This window comes from Halichondria panicea, chromosome 13 (genome assembly GCF_963675165.1).
Source record: "Halichondria panicea chromosome 13, odHalPani1.1, whole genome shotgun sequence".
Lineage (NCBI taxonomy): Eukaryota > Metazoa > Porifera > Demospongiae > Suberitida > Halichondriidae > Halichondria > Halichondria panicea.
Genome location: NC_087389.1, coordinates 1,230,601 through 1,255,699, shown reverse-complemented (window position 1 = coordinate 1,255,699; position 25,099 = coordinate 1,230,601). Strand labels below are relative to the sequence as shown.

Genomic DNA, 25,099 nt, shown 5'->3' with positions numbered 1-25,099 from the left:
GATTTACTCGAAGTAATAGCAATTATTGAAATTCGCGTGCGCAATCCATTTATAATCATCAAAACAAAATTTCATTTTTACGTGCAGTGCAATTAATTATTAGGCACAAACTCAACATACATAAATAAACATATACACAGAAAAAATGGAGATAGACTGGGCTCAGTCATAATAATACTTTTTATTTTATATTGATGTTTCTGATCCGACAACACTAAGCTGAGATACACTACGATCGTTTGTTCTTTGTGCTATCTCTAACTCATGGAGTGCGTCTTTTGATTCATGTGACGATGAATTATAGTTCAAACAAGTGTCCAAATCAGACTGTTGTTCTTTGTCATCGAGTGGTATGGGGGTTGCTCCCCGGATAATTCCTTTCTTGAGGGGGGCGGGTGTGGAGGACGCAGACATATCATAACTGCCATCACTAACGGCTAGATCGTAGGACGAAAAACTCTCACTCCTCCTCGATAGTGAGCAGCTGTGTACTGGGGATGCGTGGTGGCCGGTTATTGCAATGTCCGGAGTACTGCTATAGCAACCACTGTATGCAGAGTCCGTGCCCTCCCTTAGGAATGATCTACGCTCCTCAGTCACACGCTTCCTTTGGGTGGGTGAGCTATTCAATGATACAGACAGAGAGTTCTCATTACTTGAAGTACCACTTAGTTCAGAATCAACCTCAATAGGTTGCACTTCCAGTTCAGAATCAACCCCAATAGGTTGCACTTCCTGTACTTCATCTGTTTCGTCTTCTCTGACCTCCTCTTGGGCATCGTGAAAATCTGCCGAACACACTGACTGATTCTCATCTTCTTGCTCTTCTGGAATACCAGGTAACTGCCGATTAGACGAGTCTTGACTACCCCCAAGGGAGTTATTCAAGTTGGTTGGCAAAGCAACGACAGGTATTTCCGCTTCAACTTGACTAGAAGCTGCCCCGTAGCCAGGGGCAAAGTTAAATGGGTGTGCATTGACATCAACAGTAGAGTTATTTGAAGTCATTGAGCCATTCTGTGAATTTCCATGACCAAAATGAAGAGTTCTTATAGAAGAACCGAATGTGGCCGGTAGAGAGGCACGTCTCCCCATGTAGACTCCGGGAGGGGGGCTTAACGAGGGTGGAGATTGTACAGGGGGTGAAGAGGTGTGGTGGGCAGGGAGGTGGATACTTAGACTGTTTGAGCGTCGACTTTGTCTCAAGTTGATGAGCTCCATGGGTGAGGAAGGGTTGCGTGGAGAGTTGGGGAGGAAGGCACTCGAGCCTCTCTTGAGCGGAAATCTTCTGGAGTTTGGTAGAGTGCCCACACGGTCACTGGGTCTTCTCAGCATGACAGATATTTTCTGACGGAATTGACGAGTGAAAAGGGCGTATATGAAGGGATTGAGACCAGCATTGAGAGGGTAAACGAGGACAATGAGATATTTGGCTTGTGACGAGTTGACTGTTTTTATACCGCCCAGGGCAAGGTATCCAATTATCACAATGGGGATCCAGCAAACGAAGGCCGTTGCAATCAAGATAGCAATCTTTACAGCGGCTATTGTAATGTCTTTTTTCTTTTGTTGAGCAGCTGGGGACTTGCAGATATTTCTGAAAATGTAGACGTACGAAAACAATATGATTAGGAAACCAACTAAATGAAGAGATAGTAGTACTCCAATGTATGCCTTGTCAGTCCATTTCTCTGCGACATACGGTATACAGACTGCCACTTCACTGTAAGAGTTTATACCGAACAGGGGAAGAGCTGCTAACATGGCAGACAACAACACGGCAATAAAGGCAGCCACAATCGCCACGTTCATCTTGCCCTTTTCGTTAGTATTGAAAGTGTAGCGAATTGTGTACACTCTCTCTAGAGTTAGCAGAACAAGAATGAATACTGAGAGTTGACTAGCAAAGACGGCAATAAAACCAGCTGCTTTACAGCCAGGTCCATTCTGCCAATATAAGGCCGACTGAAAGAAACTGATCTCGCCATACGTTCGAATATCAACAGCCGATAAAAAAGCCAAATAGACACCCATACAAAAGTTAGAAAATGCCAGACAACAGATGAGAAATTGGAATACCTCCATCTTTTCTTTGGTGGCTATTGAAATGAAGAGTACTGTTCCATTGCCAAGAATAGTTACAATCCACAGAAGCCACACCACCGCTCGAAGAGGCCAGGGGTCAATCAGGTTTGCACAAGGGGAGAGCTCGTTTGGACCAGGAGAGCAGTTCACAGCAGCCCCAAATACAATATCAGGCCGCACTCCAGAAGAAATAAAAGTTGGAATCTCTTCCTTACCATTGTTATAATCATCCGGAACGATCAGTTCAACTTCGCAGTTTGGTAAAAAGTTTACTGTTACATTGAAAATAGAAGCGAGTATCTTCCAATCTTCTTTAGCGTCCATAGTAAGTTCTCCACCAACACAATCATCGGTATCTTTCATCTCATTTTTGAGTGGTTCAGGGGTGGGTATGATAGTAGGAGGAGCAGTGTTGTTTTCATTACCGTGATCAACAAAGGCATGAGGTCTTCTGTGAGTTTCACTCCAAATACAGCAATGGTAAGCATAAGTATACTTGATATCAGTTAGGTTCGGATAGGCCACGACATCGGGGACTTGATAAAGATCGAAATTGTTTTCCACGAAGAATTCGGTCAGCCATAACAGCCCACTCGAGGGGAACTTCAACATATCGAGGTTGTTGGAAGACAGGTTCAATATATTGAGTTGGCTCGTCTCGGGTAGGACTTCAGCACTGAAATTTTTGAGTCGGTTGTTGTTCAGCTCAAGGATACTAAGGTGCTTTGCATTGTTCAAGAACATTTCATTGTCCAGTGTTTCCAACTGATTGTGGCTGAGGTCTAGATGAATCAGTAGAGTGGTATTTTTGAACAAGTCCTTCGGGAGAGACGTCAAATTATTGCCTTGCAAGTGCAGATACTCCAAGTTTCCAGTATCTCTGAAAATGCCTTCGGTGAGATTCTCAATTCTATTATAATCCAGCTGTAATAATCGTAAATAAAATAGCTGATAGAGAGTATCGTGATCGATAGTGGTCAGATTGTTATGGGAGAAATAGAGAGACTCCATTCTACGACATCCCTTAAACGATGGTAGACGTGTGATTTGATTATGTTCGGCTTCGATTATCTGTAGATTGGGGAATTGTTGGCAAATGTCTTCAGGAAGTGACTCTAAAAGTCCGTACTTAATATGGAATATGTGCATATTGGGTAAGTGCATTCTTGTTGGCAGATGTTTCAGCTTCAAATTGTCTAGATCCAGAAATATCAGGTCAACAGTGTCTGCAAAAGCGTTTTCTTCAATGTAACTGATGTTATTGTCCCTGAGGGTAAGAGACGTGAGTTTGCTCATATTCTGAAGGTCTTGTGATCGGATCTCGATTACAGAATTGTTTTCCATTTCCAAACCTCTTAGATCAGGAAATCTTTCTGATGGCAAATTAGGAACATGTTGCATATTATTGTGGGATAATTGGAGGCGATGAAAAGCACCCTTCTTCCCAAAAGCCTTTAAACTTCGATCATCCAGCTGGTTGCTTTCAAGATTAAGGTTACTGAGTTGAGTTAGATTCTCGAAAGGTTGTCCATCGATTCTTTGTATGTTAGAAGAGGCTAGATTGATATGGACAAGACCAATGTCTTTCAAATGTAAGAAATCTCTGTGATGGATAACCGAAATGTTGTTAAAATCGAGATACCTGCATAGGAGCAAAGAAGAAGTGTAAAATGGACGTCCGAACAATACGTAAGTATACTACAATAGCAGGTAATTTTCGCTGGTGCAAATTTTCGTACAGCTCAGGATAATAATTATAGTGACGTTAAATCTAGAATAATTTTGTAAATTTTCGTATGATGCTCTTCAATACAAAATCCACCATACAAAAATAACCTGCTATACGGTACATACGTAAGCATGCATACTTACAAGGATTCCAGCTGTTTGAGTTCCTTAAACACCACTCTCTTCAAGTCAGTAATTTTGCAGTGGCTGAGATCACTGAAGAAGAACATAGGTGCCAGTAATTATTACATTAGAGTGCTCAAAGGTGACATATTTTTTTGCAGGTATTAATTTCTGCGAATGAGAGCAAAAATCACAAATTTGTACTCGTATTTGGAAAATGCAATTAAAACCACTTGCGAGTAATTGGAAACGCTATGAATAACATTAATTTGACAACTTGAGCAGAATTTAATACCAGCAAAATGAGCTAAACAGTGAAATCGCAGACAAATCTACCTGTGAAAATATGTTAAGTATCTTATGCACATGATCATCTAGCTTTAAAGACAAAATTATAATGATGGCTCACAGTTGTAGTAGCTTGGTTAGCCCATGAAAGACTTGTCCTTTAAAGATGCCGAGATTGTTGCCACTCAAGGAAAGGTCTTGCAGCTGTATCATGTCTTCAAATGCCTTATCCTCAATAAGTGTCACGCCACTGTCACGTATAGACCTGGACAGAGAGGAAAAAAACGATGTTGTAATCGAATGCACACACACACACACACACACACAACTAATACTAAAGTACGATGACAGCAATACTGCAGTATAGGTACACGCACAGTCAAGCCATGCATACATACACTTGCCATGAATAAAAAATATAATTATAATGTTTTATAGAGGAGGGAGTATTGAATGTGGCCAGACTTACAGAGTTCTAAGGACAACCAATCGCTTTGGATCTTCCGAAGAATCACCTGAGCACTTGAAATGCTCCAATTTTATGGTTTTTATTCGATTCTGGTCCAAGTACCTACAGAGAAGAACACAATAGTATATTGAAAATCTGTCTCTCTGTTATGGATTTGAATGTTACTTAGACATGTATGATACGTGTATAATACGTGTATATATAATAGCTATAACTCACAAAGTGTTAAGACGGGAAAAAAAAGTGTACTCGTATTTACATGCTTCGAAGGCTGACAGTCCACAACTGGACACATCACTGTGAAATAAAGAGAGAGAATGGAGTAAACACATTGAGTAAGCACAGGATAGTCATCTTTCTTACAGTGAAACGACGCCTCTAATTCCATTGAAAGAGTCGTGAGCAATGTTGTTGATTGGATTGTTTTGAATGTAGAGGTTTTCTATAAGAATAGTTTTGGCCAAGGCTTTGGGAACTGAGCTAAGCGTGTTGTTTCTCAAGTCCCTAGGGGGTGGAGGGTAAGAGTCAATGGGGAGGACAGATATTGTATTCACTCACAGAGTCTTCAGGTCGAGCCCTCGAAAAGTGTTCACTGGTAGCGCCTTCAGTTTATTGTTGCCTAATTGACTGCATTTGTGAGTGAGAGCATATTATAAGGTGAATACACATAATTATGCATGGCAACTACACAGCAACGGTGGCATGATACAGTGATTAATGTATGCATAGTTTCAATCTGATGTCCATCTATGGACATGTGAGAACACAGAGGCCGTGTACAGCTGGAAAACATCGTAGGCACGCAGGTATGCCATTACACACGAGCAGGTCACTAGAAGCCATACACCCTAGGTCTACTGTCTCTTGCTTGATTAGGTTAGGCTAGTTGCCAAATTGCAAGACAATGTCCTGGAATTAATCATGTTACAACTATCCTCACCCTCTGCTACACAGAGAAGACTATTAGAAACACCAATCATTCTAATAGATAATTCAGAGAATCACTCTCTAATTGTGAGCACAAGTTTACACACAAGGAACGTTAACACCATGCATTCTTAACTATACATGTATATCCAATCGCTGACACAATTAAACCATGGTAGCTGTTATGTGGGCAGTGTCAGTGTTCCTAATGGGATAGCAACTGGTAATTACGCATCCCCTTCAGGTACATGTACATAATTGTGTGTGGTACAGAAGGCACCCACATTTGACCAGGAATTAGTTTAATGGTCTTTGTGTAGGCTGTGATTGCTAATCTAATTACAGGCTGGTCTAGACAGCTGGAGTCTCAGCAGTTATGGGATGGCCAGTTATACATACTCTTTGTATATAAATGTGTGTACACTATGATTGATGTGGTGGACACTAAAACAATGAACAATGGTAGTCTCAGCTTCCACTATATAGTCACACACAAAAAGCTAATGTAACAGCTAGTGTTTCATTATTATAATAACACCACTACAAACCAAGGCTCCCAATATCAACCATGTTTATATGTGGTCATTGCAATTAAGCTGGTGCTCCAGTAGGGGAACAATCATATTAGGAAACAATAGCAATACTCAAAATCTGGTTAGCTTAACTCAATTACTGAATAGCCCACAACACCCTACATATGCTGAATTGTGTACATTTAAGCCTGAACATCTGTTGTTGTGATGCCTTGTTTATATACTGACTGCTTTAATTCACAACCATACGTGCCTTGAGGGATAATATTTTCTCAGGAATCCTTCGCTAAGACAATGGATGAATTGGCAGCTTATTGAGTAGTTAGAAACCAATTTGAGGACAATTTGGAGAACTGAATGAAATGCTTTGATGTACTTGGAGACATTAGAAGGTGCCACACCACTCTCCCACACTAGACACTGGCTATAACAAGATCAAGCGCCTACCTACCTACTAGAGTATCCAAGGTTACCCGTAACCAATAGGTACAGTAATGGCATAGGAATTGTACATCTTAATACGCAAATTGAGGGCCTCAGACTACTCAAGTATTCAAATTGAAGGACTACTAATGTATTGATGAAACTCACAGAATAAACAACTTCTTGAGATGAGTAGAAGCAAAAGCTTCATCTTCTATTTCTGTTAATTCATTATCCGAAAGATCTCTGTGTGTGGAATAGAAAATGTGTGTGTTCGTGTTAATTGGGCATTCTGCGTATACAGGGGCAGTAAGCACGGAAACGCTAGTAGTGTATACATTAGCAATTGGCACTGGGAGGTTGTTAAGGTACAATGCACATCATAAACACACCACATTTCACACGTTCAATTTCATCCCATCATCACCTGAGCTATTAGCACATCAAAGCAACACTTACAATGTGGTGAGGAATTCTCCGTGGGAATAGAAGTCATTCGCACGAACGAGAGTGATCTTATTAAATGCGAGTTTTCTGGAGGGGGTTAAAAAAGTGTGTGGTATATATATAACAGCATTGTTTACAATTGAAGATCAAGAATGTGTTCATTATTTATCAGAGGCATGCATAGTCTAGCTGCGTCCCGTTAGTGGGCAGGCACTAACGATGTAGATGTCTGTCATGCTTGCAAACATACGCACACCTAACTAAGTTATAATGGCACAGCTACAAAAGACACACACAAACACACGCCAAATGCTACAGCTTTAGTGACTAGGGTACGAAGGCATTCAGCCAAATCATTGCAGGAGAAGACAGACAATAACTGGCCATTACAAGAAGCCATTAATATATTGAATCCTTTTGTGTAACAGTAGTTCTGCAGGCATAATTATGTTAGGAATCAACCAAGCAGAACAAGACTATCAGGTTACTATACCCTCAGGCTATATGCAGCAGCAGCGGACATACCATGGAAGGAATCAAACCACTAGTCAGCTAGGACTTTATGGGCTACCAAATTCACATGAACAACAGTGGAGCCTAACATCAAGTAGGAGCCGTTATACTAGTTGTACTAGAGCTTGTAGCTAAGCACACAGGCCACTAGAGGTAGGCCAGATGAAAGGTGGTTTGTGGTAACTTCAAAGTGGGAGCTACAAGACTAAAATAACCAACAGGTAAATGGCCTGGCCACTAATCTGATTACTCTTATTAGCAGAGGCAACAGGGACTGCCATGCAGTGTATTGCAGCCCTGAGCAACTACATGTATACATGCATGTATATAGCCACAGGCCATCTATAGAAACCTTAACTTATACACAGAGCCCTTCCACTTTTAGTGTCTTCCAGCACATAGCAAGCTATCCCATAAATTAAAGCAAAGACACACACCTAAAGGAGGTATGCAGGCAGGACACACACCATTTGCAAGCACAGTACTAATTCAATATGGAATTCAGCCAATGTACATACTAATTGAGCACTAATAGTTAGGGAATGAATTACAGACAATTGCCCTAAACTCCCTCTAAGAGAGGCATGACTGGTCTCTTTGATCTTGAGCAGACATAATTAGCTTGGTGTGAGCAGGCAATTGTTGTGGTTGCTTACATAGCAATGACACTGGCGGCATCCCATCATTAAACTAACTGAAAGGGGCCAGAGTGGAATTTAGTGGCTGGGAATGCTATATTCACAGGTAATATTAAGGGAGTTTCAACAAAACTAGTATACTAATGTAGACATTTTTACAGTGTAGGCTGGGCTCTGTAACTGCCAGTATAGGTAGGCATTCCATTGCCAAGACTACCTGTAACGGCTGGCCAAATTGGCAGAGACAAAAGGAGATATTTCATATACTGCATGTACATAATGCAATGTTTCTACCTGACAGAAACCTTTGATGTGTGGGGCTAGTCAGTCTATAGGCAGGACCCCTTGCCCACTAAGAACCATTTATAGAGAATTGGCAACAAGTTATCCAGCATACAGCTGCATATCCCATAGCAGGGTATGCACACACACACAGCTAGCACACACACAGCTAGCACCAACAACCTTACTGGGTGTTCTCCCTATACCCAATAATACATGTCCTACCACATGTTAGCATTGACTCAAGTCAGTGAGGTTCTCATAACAACAGTGGGCCAGCCTCCACTATTCGAGCAATTGCACACCCCTCAATTGACTTTGTAGTGCCTCTAGCTATTGTACACTGTTATGAAAACAGAGGACACCACAGAGCTGAGTGTGTGCACATATTCACACAAGATACCTCATCAGTTGAGAGCATGAATACCAAACCACCTGCTTAATGGCATTCACCACACACGCTATTAAAAATGCTCCCTTTTAATGAAGTATAATAGCACTCACATTGTGGAAACCTCCATCCCACCATCAGCTAGCTCTTGTAGCCCATCTGCAGGAACCGAAGTTAGGCTCCTATTCTCACAATTCACCGTGACAATCGACACTCCAGTACACTGACAAGTAATGCATAGACTATGTACAACAGGTGTGGGAGCAGTAGATGTCGATGGTAGAGTCTGTGCTTTGGTGATTGTCCAATACAGAGATAGTATCAATAGAAGTAAGCACTTAAGCATTCTGAAACCTCTCATTTTCACAGCTCAATTTCACAAGTGAAGGTGCATTTACAATCAAACTGTTCTGTAAGCTGGCTGGCTTGAATTCACAATGCAAGTTTCACCGATTGCGAATGCGATCACCTTAGTCTTTCTTGCGTCACCGGATTCTCAAACTCTCAGCAATCTTGAATCCTCCATTACCACACAGACTCACAAACTAAGTAACAGTTTAGAATAATAGCTGGTTCTCTATAAACGTTTTAGCCTAGCCTATATTTGTTGCCAATTAGTTATTGGTTATTTCCGCTGGGCATACTTCTACATCACCACAAAGCCAACATTTCAGCATTCCTATGATTGTATAATTATATCCCAGTTCTGTTAGCACACACAACAACAAGTACAGCTAATTTCCCCACAATTAACTCCATGGATTACTATAGGAATAATAACTACAATTTGCCAATAATTATTATAAAATAGGAAATGGAAGAAATGATCAGAGCAAAGAAAACAGCAATGACAAGACAATGCAAAGATAAAAGGTTTTTAGTCACTGTCACTGCTACTATTGTTCAAAGTTTTTTCTACGTCAATTTCCTCATCACCCGATATCTCCTGGCCTTTGCTCCCTTCACCACCGGACACTTCCTCTTGACCTTTGACCTCCTCATCAGGCCCCGAATCATTCCCCTCACTTTCACTGCAAAGTAAACCAAAAGTTCAGTACAGATAATTATAATCAAACACATAACGTGCAACAAAGTAATAATTAAATTATCAAATCAGATCAGGACCGAATAATCCCCACAGACACACCTTCCGTCTGATTCACTCTGAGAGTCACTGCTGGAGAAGCTGTCTCTCTCAGCTCCACTGGTCGGTCCTGGGGCCTCACCATCACCACTATCACCATCACCACTACCACCATCACCAGCAGCAGTATCGGCCACCACCTGAGAGAGACAGAGCTAGCTGATGAATGAAATTTATTACTAAATTATTAAAGTAAGGGCAGTGACAATTGATCCACAGATGTCTAAGCTCAAGTGATGTGCAGTCAAAGTTAGCTGGATGATTCAACCCTCCAACCATACCTTAGCAGGAGGTTTCTCTTCATCCGAGCTTTCTGATGAGGACACAAAAGCTTTAGACTTGAACACCCTCTTCCCTCTCCTTGTTTCCTCCGAAGGTTGACCAACCTCGTCATCGTCTGCCTCGATCCTCGCCCTGGCACGCCTCTTTTTCCGTGGCTCTTCTCTTCTCCTTTTCTTCTTCCTCCGCTCTCCGTCATCACCAGCTGTTTTCTTTCTTGATCTAAAGCAGGGGATGGGCTCAAGTAAATATCAATGCTATAGTTACCTTCTTCTTTTCTTTGTCGGCCTCTCCTCTCCCGTACCCTCTCCCCCACTATAAATGTCTCCAGACCTTTCCTTCTTCTTGCGGCCTGACTTTGCAGCACGAGACTCCTTCTCTTGGACCTCAGTGAATTTCATTAAACCAGATGTTTTTTCTTTGAACTTCTGTCTCTGCTCTTTCAGTAGTAGGGCTTGCTCCTCCCTCTTTCTGTTTTTCTCCTCCTGTGTGCATTACATGTGTGTGTGGGTGGGGGGACACAGATACATTGTTTACAAGATATACAATCACATTAAACAATCTACCAGGCAACTGCTACCAGGCAGTGTTGTGATACTGCACTGTGTGAATCAGTGATTTATCAGTTTCAATCAGACAACCACATCAGATGCACTATACAAACAATCAGATGTACTATACAAACAATTAAATGCCAGGGGAATACTCAAACTACTTGTTGCCTAGTGACACAGCTACTCACATCCTCCTGCTGCAGTTTGCTCCTGAGAGTCTCTCTATCCTTCTCCTGTCGCTCTTTAAGTGTTCGTTCCTGATCATCAAGCTGACGAGCTCTGGTGAGATGGTGCTGGGCCTGACTCAGATAGTCTGCACACTTGCGAGACTCGTGGGTGGCAAAGTTAATGTCAAATCTCATGCGATCACCCTCTTTGCTTAAGTAGACAAAGAACCTGGGTAGGAGGGAGGGAGGGGCAGTAATTGTTGGACATTAGTACTGCACACACATTTTAATGTACTTATTCACTACTGTATAGCGGGTAATTTTGGTGAGGTAAAAATTTCGTTCAACTCGAAAATGGTGATTTTCCTGAGTAACAATTTTGTTTGACTTTACTGCATTGCATGTGTTCCGGTAAGCCACGCCTACGTTTTTGTGGAGAACAATTTCGTGGAGGTCAGCTTGCCCATGAAAATAACGAATAATTATAACGAATATTTTACCCCACGAAAATTACCTGCTATACGGTAAACACTTGCACACATCACAACTGTCATATTTGTAGCACATGGAGATGTGCGTAGGATTGTCACACCTGGTTAATCTTTATTGTCATGCAGCTGCCAAACCCAGCTGCAACAATGGGCTACATATTATATATCCCAAAAGCTTTCATTATCGTAATCAAACAAATTGTGTTAATGAAACATACTAGGGTGCAAATTGTCGACAACAAAGGCTGCACTTACATGTAGCCTGGTTCCCAGGCCTCGTTTTTGCCAATAAACGCTAGATTCAAATTTTTCCCAGGTGTCAAGGCTACACTTACACGCACATGTACATGTAGTTACTATACTCACAAAATTTGATAATAATTTAAAGCACACACACCAAAAAATGCCAATCACCAACTCCATCTACATACCTTTGAGCCATCTCTAGTTCCCTAATGGCGGCCAGGACCTCAGAGAGGGAGCTCATCTCGTCTTTGAGCACAGTCATGGCGGATCGTTGCTCCACCAGCGCGAGGTTAAAGAGGAGGAGAGAATCGTTGGGGGAGATGTGCCGGGCCTTGAGGAGAGTTTGCCTGCAGTCGTTGAGACGACCACACTTGAAGTAGGCCCTGGCCAGGTAGAGAAGGATCTCGGTGCTGTGAAAGTTGAAGAACTTCCGCAAGCAGTTCTCATACTGTGTGAGTGGGTGTGGTGTACATGTGGTTAAGGTGTTGTACAACTACATCGCATCATTATGCAGTTTGAATGTTCATAACAGATATCGCTAGGTGTGGCTGCATATTCCATTTCCACAGTCAGTATGTATTGATTAGTACAGTGTCATAATTATCGTGACATTGTATTGTATCTACACTGTACCTAATGGATGGTGATAACTGACACCCACCATTTGTATGGCACTGATGTACTGGGTCTGTTCCACATAGATGTGTGCCAGATTCAGCCAGACGTCGGGTAGCTCTGCCGTAGCCTCTCGTACCTGTGCAAACACGTCACGGGCCTCACGATAGTAGCCCTTGTGAGCAAGCACGGCTCCTAGTGTGTGTGGGGTGTGTGTGTGTGTGGGTGTGGGTGTGTGTGTGGGTGGGTGTAAGTAGATGCAGAATACTTCCACTCATATCTGTACTTGTGGGCAGATCTAATCACTATAATCACTATCACAAAGTCTAGGCACAATGGTTTGTTTGGTTGACTCACCTATTCCATTGGCTGCGTACAGGTTCTTTGGATCTCTATGGAGGACGTCTTTATAGTAGCTCAGAGCTCGGTCGAGATGACGCTTATCTTTACTTCGATCTCTGATTGAAAAACAGTCAACAGTGTACACACACACTGTACAGTAACTTGAACCAATGTACAGAACACACGCACACAAACATAATACATGACTTGTGTACAGTATTGTATGTCACACACACACAATATTATTATGCATAATTTACAGAGCAACAGGACAAACTAGGTGATAAGTGAAGTGCAGATGATTGATTTGTCTTAATGTTCTAGATGTGTGTGTCCATCTATACAGACAATGGCCTCCTACATGTAGGTACAGCTGTACCTGGTAGGTGTGTAGATTGTAGTCAGCCATACATTGCCCAGAGAGAGAAGGGAGTAAGTATCTCCTTTAGTATTCTTAAGAATCTGCTCAAATTTTTTCTGCCCCGGTCCCCCCTCTTGTTTGGCGAGGTGAAGGTTACCAATGAGGGCCCAGGCATCAGCATGGTCCTGTGAAGGGGGAGGGGAGAGGGGCTGATCTACAGGTACATGTATGCAACCTAGCTACTGCATGTAGTACACGTAAACTGTATAGGTGGTACAAAGGATAGATTGGGTAACTTAGCTGTAACCACAATAAGGATAAAAACTATGAATATCATTAAGCATGCTCGTACAATAATCACAGGAGTGCATGACTTCTGGTAATCACGATAGTCTTGCAAGTATTGCACTGTATACCATAGTGACTTCAGCACAGTCTCAGAAAACAGCTCCATATGCCAATGAAACTTGATGGAGTTATATCATTCCAATTTAATTGTACTATGAGTTTATTGCTTAAAAGTGTCCTTAAAGGGGTGGCAGTATCAGTGTGGCAGGCCAATGGGGAAAACATTAACGGTATGACTAATAAGTTGCATGGGTGCAGCGTTAACTCAAATTAGCCTCCTTCACAGGCCTCGAATGAAGAGGAAGAGGAAGTGGGTGTGAGGCTGAGGCTACCTCGAAATGAGAACCCCATTCAAGACACTTTTAATTGGGATAATGCTGTCACACCATTATCCATTGAGTTTCATTGGCATATGGAGCTATTCTCTGAGGCGGTGCTGAAGTCATTACGGTTGTTGTACAGTGCTTACAGTTAGATGTTTTGAACTTGCAAGTGCTTAATGATATTCATAATAGCTCTGCGGTTATAGCCAAGTGTTACCCAGAAGATGGAGTTTTACTAAAATGTACCTACTACATGGACTGGTGGAAATAATTATGATAATAACAGCATTGTCTGCGGTGTCTATACCCTCAATTAGATTACATGTACTTTCACAATACAACTCAAGATCAAAGAAACCTATACATCCGCTACAAAATCTATCACACACAAAACAGAAATTTATGGAGATGCACCATTATCATTTCTAATAAACAGACGTACCGCCCGTTTTAGCCTGCACCTACCGGATTCTTGGACAGAGCCTCCTTGAACCAATCAGATGCCTCGTAGATCTGTTCTCTGTCCCGCGCCATGCAGCCCAGGCGAAGGTAACAGTCCACGTAGCTCGGGTGCTCTGCCAGTATATCCTTATATAACCCCTCGGCAGATTCAAACAGGCACATGGCCTCGTGCAGGCGACCCAGGTTGTAGGTGATAGTGATGGATAACCCGTTGTAATAATGCTCATCTTGAATGGCCTCCTGCTTGCAACGCTCCAGCGCTTGCTCGTAGAATGTCTGCAGTGTGAGAGGAAGTAATGACATGCTATAGAGCACCGTATGAATTCTGGTCAGAGACAACAAGCGATAATTGCTGTGTCCCCTCCACTCAATCAATAGCAATTCATAATTCGTAATTAGCAATGAAAAGGATATATATGATATAATTATCACAGCAGATGGTTCTGGTCAGAGAAGACCAAACAATCACATTCACGCAGGTACTCCCTACCCTCAAGCAGTGTACACATGTATATGTATGTATAATTGGCCCTACAATTGTATCGTAGGTTACCTTTGACTCTTCGTAGCTTCCCAATTTGTAATGGAGGGCTCCAATATTATTGAGAATCTCTGGGGGTATGTCAGCTCCCACCTTGTCAGTGAGTATCTGAGACGCTTTCGAGTAGTCATCCAGTGACCCCTACACACGAGACAACAAAGGATACCAGTGGATTGTTAGCAATTTGTCGATAATTTGATTACCCCTTTGTTCAAGCCTTGTCTACTATAGTTGCATGGGAAGCAATTATGCAACTTACAGGGGCTTGTAAAACACTGGATAAAACATGTGAATTTGGCTTGTATAAAGAGATACCGCAATTCAACACTGGCACTACTCACAGATACATCTGAATTCTCCAAGATGGCTGCCAGCTCTATCCAAGCCTCAACATCATCTGGAAACTCCTCCGTCACTTTCTTCATAAGAGTCTGTGTGGGTAGGGTGGTCACTGGTTAGTATAAAATAGCCCAGGGGCCTGGTTTGGAACCATTCTGGATATACATGTACAGTAGAGAGCTAGCTCAATTATGGGCTGTCTAAGAGGTAACACCAATTTGCCTTAAATTTCTACTGTTATAGGCCTTGTGATTGGTCCTGAGCACACACCTTGGCTTTCTCTCTTTTCTTAGAGTCAGGGGAGGCAGCGTAGAGAGATCCAAGGATCTTCATGGTCTCGTAATTTCCCGACTGAGCGGCTAGAACCTTCTCAAAGCACTGGGTAGCATTCTCTGTGTCCCCTCTGGCAATGTACATCTGCCCCAGCCCAAAGTGGGGGAGCACATAGCCACTGGATGCAAACTGGGTAGCCTGGGAGACAGAAGAAATCAGATATGACTTACATGTCATGAAACAACACCCCCATATGCATACACGTTTACTTACTGTCTGGAGGTAATTCAATTTGGAGGGTCAATCACATGGAGATTAAATTACCAGAGTTCAGCAGGGGGAGAAGGCCTACACATTATCATATTAAACCCAGTGTGTACCTGATAGTAATACTGGAAGGCCTGGTCGTAGTCCCCCTGCACGTGGAAGGCCCTGGCCAGTTGGTAACAACTCTCAGCCTGCATGGACTCCACCTCAGTACCGTGGAAGGCATGCAGAGCTAGGTGCTGCACTTTAGTATAGTCCTGCGAGGGAGTGGATAGTAGTTCAGAGCAAAATTTTATTGCTGATCCTTGAGCAGCTGTAGACAAACATCTGAGATAAAGGTTGATTTTATACATCTCCCTCAGACCCAAAACCCAAAACTATAGTACGCACACATACAAAAACAATGATTTCGGGTTTGGAAATTATCTCTAAGATCAAACTATTGGTTGTTTGAGTTGTAGACTTCGATCAGATTAATATACATGTACATTATACGTGCCTTCTTAAAAAAGAAGTGGTTGGCCAGATGGTTGAGGACCATGGGGTTAGTGGAGTCAATGGTGTAAGCCTTTGAGAGTAGCTCCACTCCTTTCTTGATGGAGTCATGGCCCTTACTGTTGAGTTCAAGAATGGCCATCCCGACCAGTGCCCCCACACACCGAGGGTTGAGCTGTAGAGAGCGTTCAAAGGCCAGACGAGCTTTGTCTGTGTTGCCTAGTCTCATGAAACAGATGCCCATTCCCAGTCGCACCGAGTCTGGAGAAGAATAGTCATGTATACTATAAAGGCAATACGATTAGTCAAGAGTGCATTTTTCACCACAAAAATAGCTAGGCTCAAGCGCTTAAATAGCATATGATTACTATTTACATACATACCGTATAGCGGGTAATCTTCGTTAGTGCACATTTTTGTACGAAGTACCTATTATTATATTTCGTATTTTAAATTTTCGTATGATGCTCTTCAATACAAAATATACGGATATTTCCACCATGTGAAAATAACCCGCTATATGGTATACACAAAAGCAGTCAACACACACACCTTCAACAGTACACCCCCTCACATGCACTACCCAATGAGGAGATGGAGAGAAGGTGTCATGCATGCACTAACCTGGACAGTTTGGGTTGGTTCTCAGAGCTTTCTTGTAGTAGGCAAGAGCCGCTTTGAAATCCTTCTTGTTGAAGGCAATACAGGCCTTGCCCAGCAGAGCAGGGATGTTGTCAGGACTCTAACATTGCACACATGTAGTTACAACTACGACAAGCATCTATCAAAGCATGTAATACAGTAGAACCTCGATTATCCGGCCCTCCATTATCCGGAACCTCGATTATCCGGCTTGGCAGTTTTATTGTTATCAGATCAGAAAATGGGCGTGTCCCTCAAACCAGCACGAGGGTTGCAGCTGTTACCATGGAGACATGTCTGCTTATCTTCTGCGCATGCGCAGACAACCATGTGGCACTGCTGTTTATCAATAAAGTGGGTGGATCAAGGCGTGGTTATCTATTCGATTATCCGGCATATTCACTTATCCGGCCTGCTTCTGGAACCAAGGTGTCCGGATAATCGAGGTTCTACTGTACATGTATATACATGTGCTTATATATACATATATGCTTATATATACACATGTGCTTATAATTAATATACAATCAGTTTTAGAAAGGGAGGCAAAAGTACAGTTTCGGAAAAATTAGAGGGGGCGAGCTAGATACACCTGTGTGCATACCACCTTCTAAGCATGCCCCCCAGAAAATTGAAAATTTATGCTTTTAGACTGTCCGAGGTCTCATCGGCACAAGTGGCTATAGATAGTGTGTCCATGCACCAACCCACCTGTTGCAGTACAAAGTTAAACTGAGCCTCGGCCTGGTCCATTTTGTCCCCCTCAAGAAGACAGAAGTAGGCACGCCCCAACAGATGGTGAGGGTCGTACATGATGATCTTGTCTGCCGTAGTGTACAGAAAAGTCGCCTGAGGGAAAATACACACAATCCTGATTATAATTAATGTAGTTGATTTGTGTATGAACTGTGAACAAAAGAAAGTTGACATACTTGATTGGTTCTACAGAAGTATGCAACTATCAACCATCTATAATTATACTGACAATTAATTTTATCTGCAAGTCTCATGGAGGGTTCGCTTGTACCTGTGCAAAGTTCTCCTTCTTGAGCTCTTTGTTCTTCTCACTCCTGGCCAGCGTAACGTAGTGAGCCGCCAGCGTATCCAAGGCAACCATCTGGTCCTTCTCATGCTCAGTGTACGTAATGTCTGCGTCTGCACACACATACAACACACAGAATGATGTAGAGTACTTACGTTATTATTATTATTACGTATTTAATAGGTGACTGCAACAATTAATGGTATACCTGTCCTAGATGTTTCCAGTAGCCGCACAAACTCTTCGTACTTGCTCTGCTTATAGTAGTGTAACTATAGGAGGAGAAACATTATACACTTGAACCAATTAGACGCAGCCCTCAATTATATCACATGCACCGGCCTATAAATGCATACAGTGGGTGCACTCACAGCGAGTGCGACCCAGGTGTGCAGAGGAGCCCTCTCGTCTCTGAGAATGCTAATGACTTCATCGCCCTCTGGCAATTGGTCCACATCCAGCTCAATCACCTGTGTGTGTCAAGGAGGGTGGTGGGATATGGATGGGGGAGAGGGTGTGCATTATTTGGAATTTTGCTCCAGCTCACCTCATCTGTGTCTCTCAGAGGGATCTCAATGGACGTGGCCCCTGGAATATACTTGTTAGTAGTCATCTCTTACTGCATTTAGGAGACGGCTTCACAACACTAGCTCCACTATAGTACTAGGAGGACACACCTTCTTTGCGTTTCGCATTTATTTATTACGTAACGCTCCTATTACAGCGACCATTCTGAAATTAAAATTAATTACCACAGTGAACAACAATCAAAATGGCATAAAAATTTTGCTAGAGCTAAAGATGATCAAGTACCAATAATAATAATAATAATAATAATATGATTAACAACATACAACATACAATTAAAAATAAAGAATATTAACAGGTGAAAATAACTAGTTCAACACTACATATACACTCGATCGGAAGATGCTATCAGGTCTTGGACTCCGCTGCTAATGAATTTGACTTTTGTTTAGTTTCAATTTTTGATTGAGCAGCGGACAACAATCCGTCAGTTTCCACCTTAGGAGGGTTCTTGGTGTACTCTTTATCAATTTCACACAGTTTTGAAATGAGTTCATCCAAACACTGCAGTTCACGCTGCTCCATTAGAGAGAACTCTTGTACGAAGTAGACAAGGTGTAGGAACAACGTATTGAGTCCCTCGTGAAGACTGAGTCTCAGCATCGACTTGAAGTGATGGTAATATATGTGAGCCAGAATTGCAAAATAAGTCCGAAAAATCTTTTTGACAACAGCTCCAAATTCTGGTGGGAATTCCAATCCTAGGCGTGAATGTGTGTGCATGTGTGTCAATTTAGTCGTGTGTCATTACACAATAAATTAATACATGAACACAAAGTCAAAGTTACTCCTCAAAGCATGTCTATAAGCATGGCCAGGTACGTATGGCTGATTTCACGAGATTAATTATGCTTAATTATGGAACTTCAATCATGCACGAACACACACCAGAGAAGTATACCACCACCAATACCAAGAAAATCTGTACACATGAGTGTTTGCACAAAACAAGCTTTAGCTGAGCTACTACAGCTACAAAGTAAACATATTATTAAAAAGCAAATAGGGACAATTCTGTACTAGTAAAGTAACAAGCCCTAGCACACACACCCGTTTACATGACTTGTAGACGTAGCTAGAATGAACGAGAGCATGATATCTACTTACCAAACTTTGTAGGGAATATGGTCTCGTCCTCCAACTGCTTATGTATCTGTGACAGAGAGGTGTCTATGAACTGCTTGGCTGGAGTTTTAGTCAGCTTCTTGCCTTTCTTGTCCTCAAGCCATTCAAACGTTCTGCAAATGGAGGACGTGTATAAAACTATGAACTATGAACTATGAACTCAACACCACAACTTTATATGAGACAGTTCAGGCCATAAAAACATTCCGATCCGACCCCACTTACTCTTTCCCTGCTGTCATTGAGCCACAGGAACACAGTGCTGATATTGCTCCCACCTGAACGTTCACGTGGTTGAAAAACGAGAGTGCTGGGAAAAGAAAAACATTGTTGTGATCACGTGTAAATTACTCCTAATGTTACTGTTCTCACAATTAGTGGCCAGCCACTCGTGCATGTCGCACTGGGGAGGTAGTTTCGTGAGCCGTGGGAGTTGCCCTGCAACTGCCATGTAGAGCTGTAGTGTGTCGGGCTCCAGAAATAATTTCTCTTCTGGTGTAGTGTTTACTGTGGCTAATTTTCTGTAGGGACAGAGCAACACAAGTAAAGGTATAGTAGGGATACAATGTGTGAATCACTATGACAATGCTACAATGCAGGTGAGGCTCTAAAATGTGTGCACACTGAATCCATACTGACAATTGATAAGCTGCTGACTGAAAGTCAATATATAGCCTTTCCTACTCGCAAACAAACAATCTCAGGGGGAACATTCCAATCACTATAATGGATCACTCCAACACCTAACTAGTTCTAGGCTTCAGATACTTAATACAGCTGTGCTCATCTTACACGCACACACACACAGTTACATCCTGTCCAGTATTGTTGTCCCACACTCATCAGAGGAGCTAACTATAAGTTGCATGCTTGCGTGGAATGATATCCCGAGGTTTAATAGAAATGGGCAGATAACTTAAGCGTGGGAATCAAATCATTTCAATACCACAGTCATTTCAATACCACAGCTAAGACAATTCATGATTGGGGTATATACGCGTCTACTAGTCATTTGAGCTCTAGGAATGCTAATATGATACACGCTAACCACGCTACGATAACACCATAACATGGAATCATTCACGATATCACTCTCTGAGTCAACACAGATAAATAGAAGCATTGATTGGAAACCTTGAAAGTTAAATGCTTTCCTGAGGTAGTGAAAGCCACAAAGCTATAAATACTTTCTGTTGGGTAAAGTACAAAACATGTTTGTGCAAAACTCTATTGGGGAATGGTGAAATGCAAACACCTGCAAAATAAACTACTTCAATTTCAATATTTAAGTTAGAAAGATTCTTAACGGCGAGAGCTTATAGTGTGGTACAAGGGAACATACACTCGTATCATACTAATATCCACAGTGAATGTTAATGTACATAACTACACAGTTGAAAAAAAACTAAGTAGTAGTGTTAAAAAACAATCATATACAAGTTTAATATCAGACATACTTAGAGGATCCGAAAAAGGAGGACAGAGCCATCTTGAAGACAGCCAATCGAGGGGACGGCTTCAAGGGACACTCTCATCAACTCCTGTCCACATAGAACACAGACACACTGGATTTCTGGACCTCAAAACCACTCTTTACTAGACCAAAACTGCTGTTCTTCTGTTAGAGTACAAAGGTCACGTGATAATCAGTGATTACAATGCGCAACTTGATTGGGCATTTCCCATGCTGCTGATTCAGCAGCTATTGAGCCACGCCCACTAATCTAGCTAATTACTACAAGCATGGACCTTTAAACAAAGACAGAGACTGATGTGAGCTGTGAGCTAGCTAGCTAGCTAGCCATGGAAGAGAGCTGTACTTGTAGTATCTGTCTGAAGAGACTAAGATGTTCCAGGCTTGGAAAACCTGAGCCGTGTGACCATGTATTTTGTTACAACTGCATTTTGGAGTGGGCCAAGGTGATTAGAAGCTCAGTATCAATTAATTTTAACTCCATAAACTCTTTCCTCGCAGATCGTGAACAGTTGTCCAGTGGATCGTATTAAGTTCAACACCATTGAAGTATTTAATACTGTTCTGGGAGAGTGTGTGGAAAGAGTAAGTCCAGTGTCCATTGCGTACTCCCGCCCATAGGTCATAATTGTATCTCCGTTTGATGTTCAGGTCTATGTTCCAGATAAGGCGATAGAAACTGAGGAACCTGATTTAACTCATTGTGAGGTGAGATTGTGAGCACTGCTAATCGAATCGCTATGTACTGTGTGTGCATTCTCACAGGTATGCCAGAACCATCACAGAGAGAACCAACTTCTTCTCTGTGATGGATGCGATAAAGGGTGAGCAGAGTAACTTGAAGTATATCAATATCATACCTTTCCCGACTATAGGTACCACTTGGACTGTTTGTCTCCTCCACTGCCTGAGGTACCTCAAGACGACTGGTATTGCCCTGTCTGTAAACCAATCGTTGACGCACAGCATCAAGCAGATTTCTCGTCTACTGAAACTGAGGCCAGCTTCGAATGGGACTCTAGCTCAGGATCTGGTATCAACACTGGACCGAGACGTAGCGAATCAAGAGTGGTCATAACAGATACAGAAGAAAGTGAATCCGACTCTGATATTGATGAAATTAGAATACAACGAACTGTTCAGAACGTTTGTGCGATTGGAGCCCCCCGGATCCTTGTTAGTGAGAGCTCTGATGAATCAGAAGACATGGACATTGTGAATGATGATGTTGAAGATCAAAGTAATACCACCAACTCATCATCTGGAGAGCCGTGTAGAGCACCCATCACTACTACTGCTGTGACTACTCAAGCCCAACCATCTGATGATTCAAGAGCTTCGTATGTTGAACTCTTGAGACAATTTTCAGGGAGTAGTACAGGACGACAACCGACCATACCCATCTCAAGACTCGGAAAAGACTCGGCTAGTGCTCCTGTCAAAATGGAAGCAGACTCGTCTTCAAAATCTCACCTTCGAATCAAACCTTGCTCCGTTTTAGTTATACCAATGTATCCCCGGTTCAGAATAAAGTCTCAAGTTTCCAATCTTCTACAAACATCGCAAGCAAGTAATTCTAAATTTTCGACAGCTGATTCCCAACCTTCCACTTCAAGACCAAACACTCTACCCAAAATGACGACCAAAAAAAAGAGACACAAACGCAAAAGACCAAAGTTAGTTCTTGGCAAGAGAAAACGATCTAAAACAAAGAAAAAAGAGAAAAAAGCCGCTCGTAAACTCCTTAAAGATGCACTATATCAAGCGAGACCCCATATTACCCCTGCACAACGAGAGCGAATGAAAACCAGAAGCTTGGCCCGTACTGTGGCTTCTTATACTCCTCAACAGAACGTCTATCGAGCTGCTGTTAGAGAGTCATACAGACACACTGACTTTAACACCGGTCTTAAGAACGCTCGGAAAATCATCCTCGAATCTGGAGCCTCATTCCTACACACACCACAGAGAAATTTCCCCACCCCTCAGTCTGGCTATGTCAACCAAAAGCTCAAAAAAATTCCCATGAGAATTGCTTCCGAGATTGGGAGGAGAACAGTTCCTGAGGGAAGACGACTCCAAGAGAGAAGCTCTACTTACATCACCACACCTTCTCGCTCAGGATTGAGTACTGGGTTGAGTGTCGCTACTGGAGGAAATGCTGGGCTATTAGATGAGATCCGGCAGGGTCTAGATGACCTCAACAGCAAGAATAACATTATACAGAGGGATGGGACCATCATACCACTGAGTGAGTTCTAAACTACACTAAGTGGTTTTGCAGTAGCAGTAGGGGGTGACTCTCAAGTGTGTTGTGGTCACACTATAGGACCTTTCTCATGATGAGTCATGACAGCATTTTCAAAAGAGGAATCTCGTTTGAAATTGCTGTCATGCATGACTCATCAGAGTGGAAGGTCTAGTGTGATCAGACCACCACAAAACCACAACACACTTGAGAGTCATCGCCTGACTTGCTGCTACGAGTATGACAACTGTTCTGCAAACCACTGTGTATCTGTCTGAGATTTCGTAAATATCTTGCATTTTTCAAGTAAAGTATACGCTTGTGTAGAGCTACTTCGTGTGGTGTTTGTACAGTACATGCCTTTAAAGGATTTGTATATTTTGCCATTCTTTTCCAATAGGAGATGATTCGAGTGAGCCAGTCACGCCCACAGACAAGCAGCCCTCTCCTCCTCCCCGTTGTAATGAAATCAAAACCACCACAGATTGTATGTACAACTCTAGTGACTACTATGACATCGATGAATGGAGGAACGACTCACCGTCCAATATCGAAACTGATCCAGTCAATGGACAAGTGACCAGCCAAGCTACCCCACTATACCAGCAGCAGCGTACATGTACGTGGTCTATGGTTGACAGAACCATTCGTGAATCACTCCCCCCTTCACCTCATCCAGTCAATGGACAAGTGACCAGCCAAGCTACTACCCCAATATACCAGCAGCAGCGTACATGTACGTGGTCTATGGTTGACGGAACCATTCGTGAATCACTCGATCCCCCTTCACCTCAAGAGCCCTCCTCCTCTACCGTCAATGTGACGTCACTACCCACTGTTCGATACCTTATTAAGACAGAATTAGACCAGTATCATTGTATTGGAGAGGTCACCAGTCGTCAGTATCAACGAATATTTGAAAGAGCCACTTCGAAGGTCATGCAGGGAAAGGCGACGAGTGTGGACAGAGTTAGGAAACTTGTGGCCGATTATGTGTTTCTGTACAATAATTAAATTAGATCACATGACATCGTTGTATTACAATATATATGCATTTTGAATCATGTTACTCTGTTATATTATTATGCATTGCTGTGCAGTGTCTTATGATAATTATTTTACAAATGGAACATAATAATTATTATAGAGAGCAATGAGATATGAACAGATTAAACTTGTACTTCTTAGCTATCTAACAGACACTAAAAATAATTCAGTCAGTTGTTAAGTTCTTCCAACAGTAACTCAATGAGATCCCTCAAAGCATGGGCCAGTTCAGAGGCAGAATAGGGATTTCCCAACTCAGGAACATGGACAAACAGCACGGGAGCTTTACTCGTGTGTAACGATGTGTAGTAGATGAAATCACACAGATAACGGCCAGCATCTTCAGAAACTTTGACTTTAACATCGTGTTGCTTCAGGCTAAGCTTTTGACAAACTTTATCAATGTCAAATCTAGTAGTGATGGCATCCGGACCTCCAGACACACAGCATTCTGACGAAGGAGTACGGCCGTAAATGTCGCTCATTTGATAGCCATTGTTCCTGCCACATCTCTCCAACTTCATCACTGTATACGGGGAGACTCCAACATGAACGCACAGACGAGGGTTGACTTCTTCGTGTAGCCCAGGGACAGTTGAGGACACTTCACTGTACACAACCGGGATCTGCCTGGTCTCTAGAGATACTTTCTTTGATTTGTACTCGATTCCCAGTTTTCCCAGCTCCTTGACAGCTTCCCAGCTGGCATTTATAGCGTGATGGCCGAAAGGTCCAAATCCTGTCACAAGAACTGGGCCTTTGCTTTCTGTTACATGTACATGTAGCTGCTCTGAAGACATCTTGGATAAATAAACAAATGGACATACCCCTACCACGCC

The 25,099-nt window shown here is 42.4% G+C and overlaps 5 protein-coding genes across 5 annotated transcripts; 1 reads left to right on the top strand and 4 right to left on the bottom strand.

The window, feature by feature from the left end:
- Positions 1 to 55: 55 nt before the first annotated feature.
- On the bottom strand, positions 56 to 9,463 carry LOC135346106 (leucine-rich repeat-containing G-protein coupled receptor 5-like). Its single transcript, XM_064543614.1, has 10 exons — positions 8,961 to 9,463; positions 7,036 to 7,110; positions 6,745 to 6,822; positions 5,252 to 5,320; positions 5,057 to 5,197; positions 4,913 to 4,990; positions 4,694 to 4,795; positions 4,346 to 4,489; positions 3,958 to 4,029; positions 56 to 3,727 (listed from the first exon to the last, which is right to left on the bottom strand). Exons 1-10 carry the CDS (start codon positions 9,206 to 9,208, stop codon positions 187 to 189), a joined length of 4,548 nt encoding a protein of 1,515 aa, XP_064399684.1. The 5' UTR covers positions 9,209 to 9,463; the 3' UTR covers positions 56 to 186.
- Positions 9,464 to 9,628: 165 nt separating this feature from the next.
- LOC135346753 (RNA polymerase-associated protein CTR9 homolog) lies at positions 9,629 to 18,479 on the bottom strand. The gene is made up of 21 exons (XM_064544485.1): positions 18,326 to 18,479; positions 18,150 to 18,248; positions 17,987 to 18,050; positions 17,764 to 17,891; positions 17,448 to 17,585; positions 16,719 to 16,836; positions 16,099 to 16,355; positions 15,713 to 15,856; positions 15,330 to 15,530; positions 15,062 to 15,151; positions 14,733 to 14,861; positions 14,183 to 14,455; positions 13,065 to 13,231; positions 12,701 to 12,801; positions 12,390 to 12,538; positions 11,914 to 12,176; positions 11,013 to 11,220; positions 10,538 to 10,755; positions 10,273 to 10,492; positions 9,995 to 10,131; positions 9,629 to 9,878 (listed from the first exon to the last, which is right to left on the bottom strand). Exons 1-21 carry the CDS (start codon positions 18,389 to 18,391, stop codon positions 9,725 to 9,727), a joined length of 3,324 nt encoding a protein of 1,107 aa, XP_064400555.1. The 5' UTR covers positions 18,392 to 18,479; the 3' UTR covers positions 9,629 to 9,724.
- A 51-nt stretch (positions 18,480 to 18,530) lies between these two features.
- Positions 18,531 to 21,142, bottom strand: LOC135346755 (MOB kinase activator 1A-like). The gene is made up of 5 exons (XM_064544487.1): positions 20,949 to 21,142; positions 19,864 to 20,012; positions 19,717 to 19,801; positions 19,474 to 19,604; positions 18,531 to 19,067 (listed from the first exon to the last, which is right to left on the bottom strand). Exons 1-5 carry the CDS (start codon positions 20,978 to 20,980, stop codon positions 18,715 to 18,717), a joined length of 750 nt encoding a protein of 249 aa, XP_064400557.1. The 5' UTR covers positions 20,981 to 21,142; the 3' UTR covers positions 18,531 to 18,714.
- A 60-nt stretch (positions 21,143 to 21,202) lies between these two features.
- LOC135346754 (uncharacterized) lies at positions 21,203 to 24,308 on the top strand. The gene is made up of 6 exons (XM_064544486.1): positions 21,203 to 21,411; positions 21,467 to 21,550; positions 21,617 to 21,673; positions 21,731 to 21,789; positions 21,841 to 23,216; positions 23,614 to 24,308. Exons 1-6 carry the CDS (start codon positions 21,295 to 21,297, stop codon positions 24,225 to 24,227), a joined length of 2,307 nt encoding a protein of 768 aa, XP_064400556.1. The 5' UTR covers positions 21,203 to 21,294; the 3' UTR covers positions 24,228 to 24,308.
- Positions 24,288 to 25,095, bottom strand: LOC135346756 (pyroglutamyl-peptidase 1-like). The gene has a single exon (XM_064544488.1). The coding sequence runs from the start codon at positions 25,058 to 25,060 to the stop codon at positions 24,431 to 24,433; it is 630 nt and encodes a 209-aa protein (XP_064400558.1). The 5' UTR covers positions 25,061 to 25,095; the 3' UTR covers positions 24,288 to 24,430.
- Between the last annotated feature and the right edge of the window lie 4 nt (positions 25,096 to 25,099).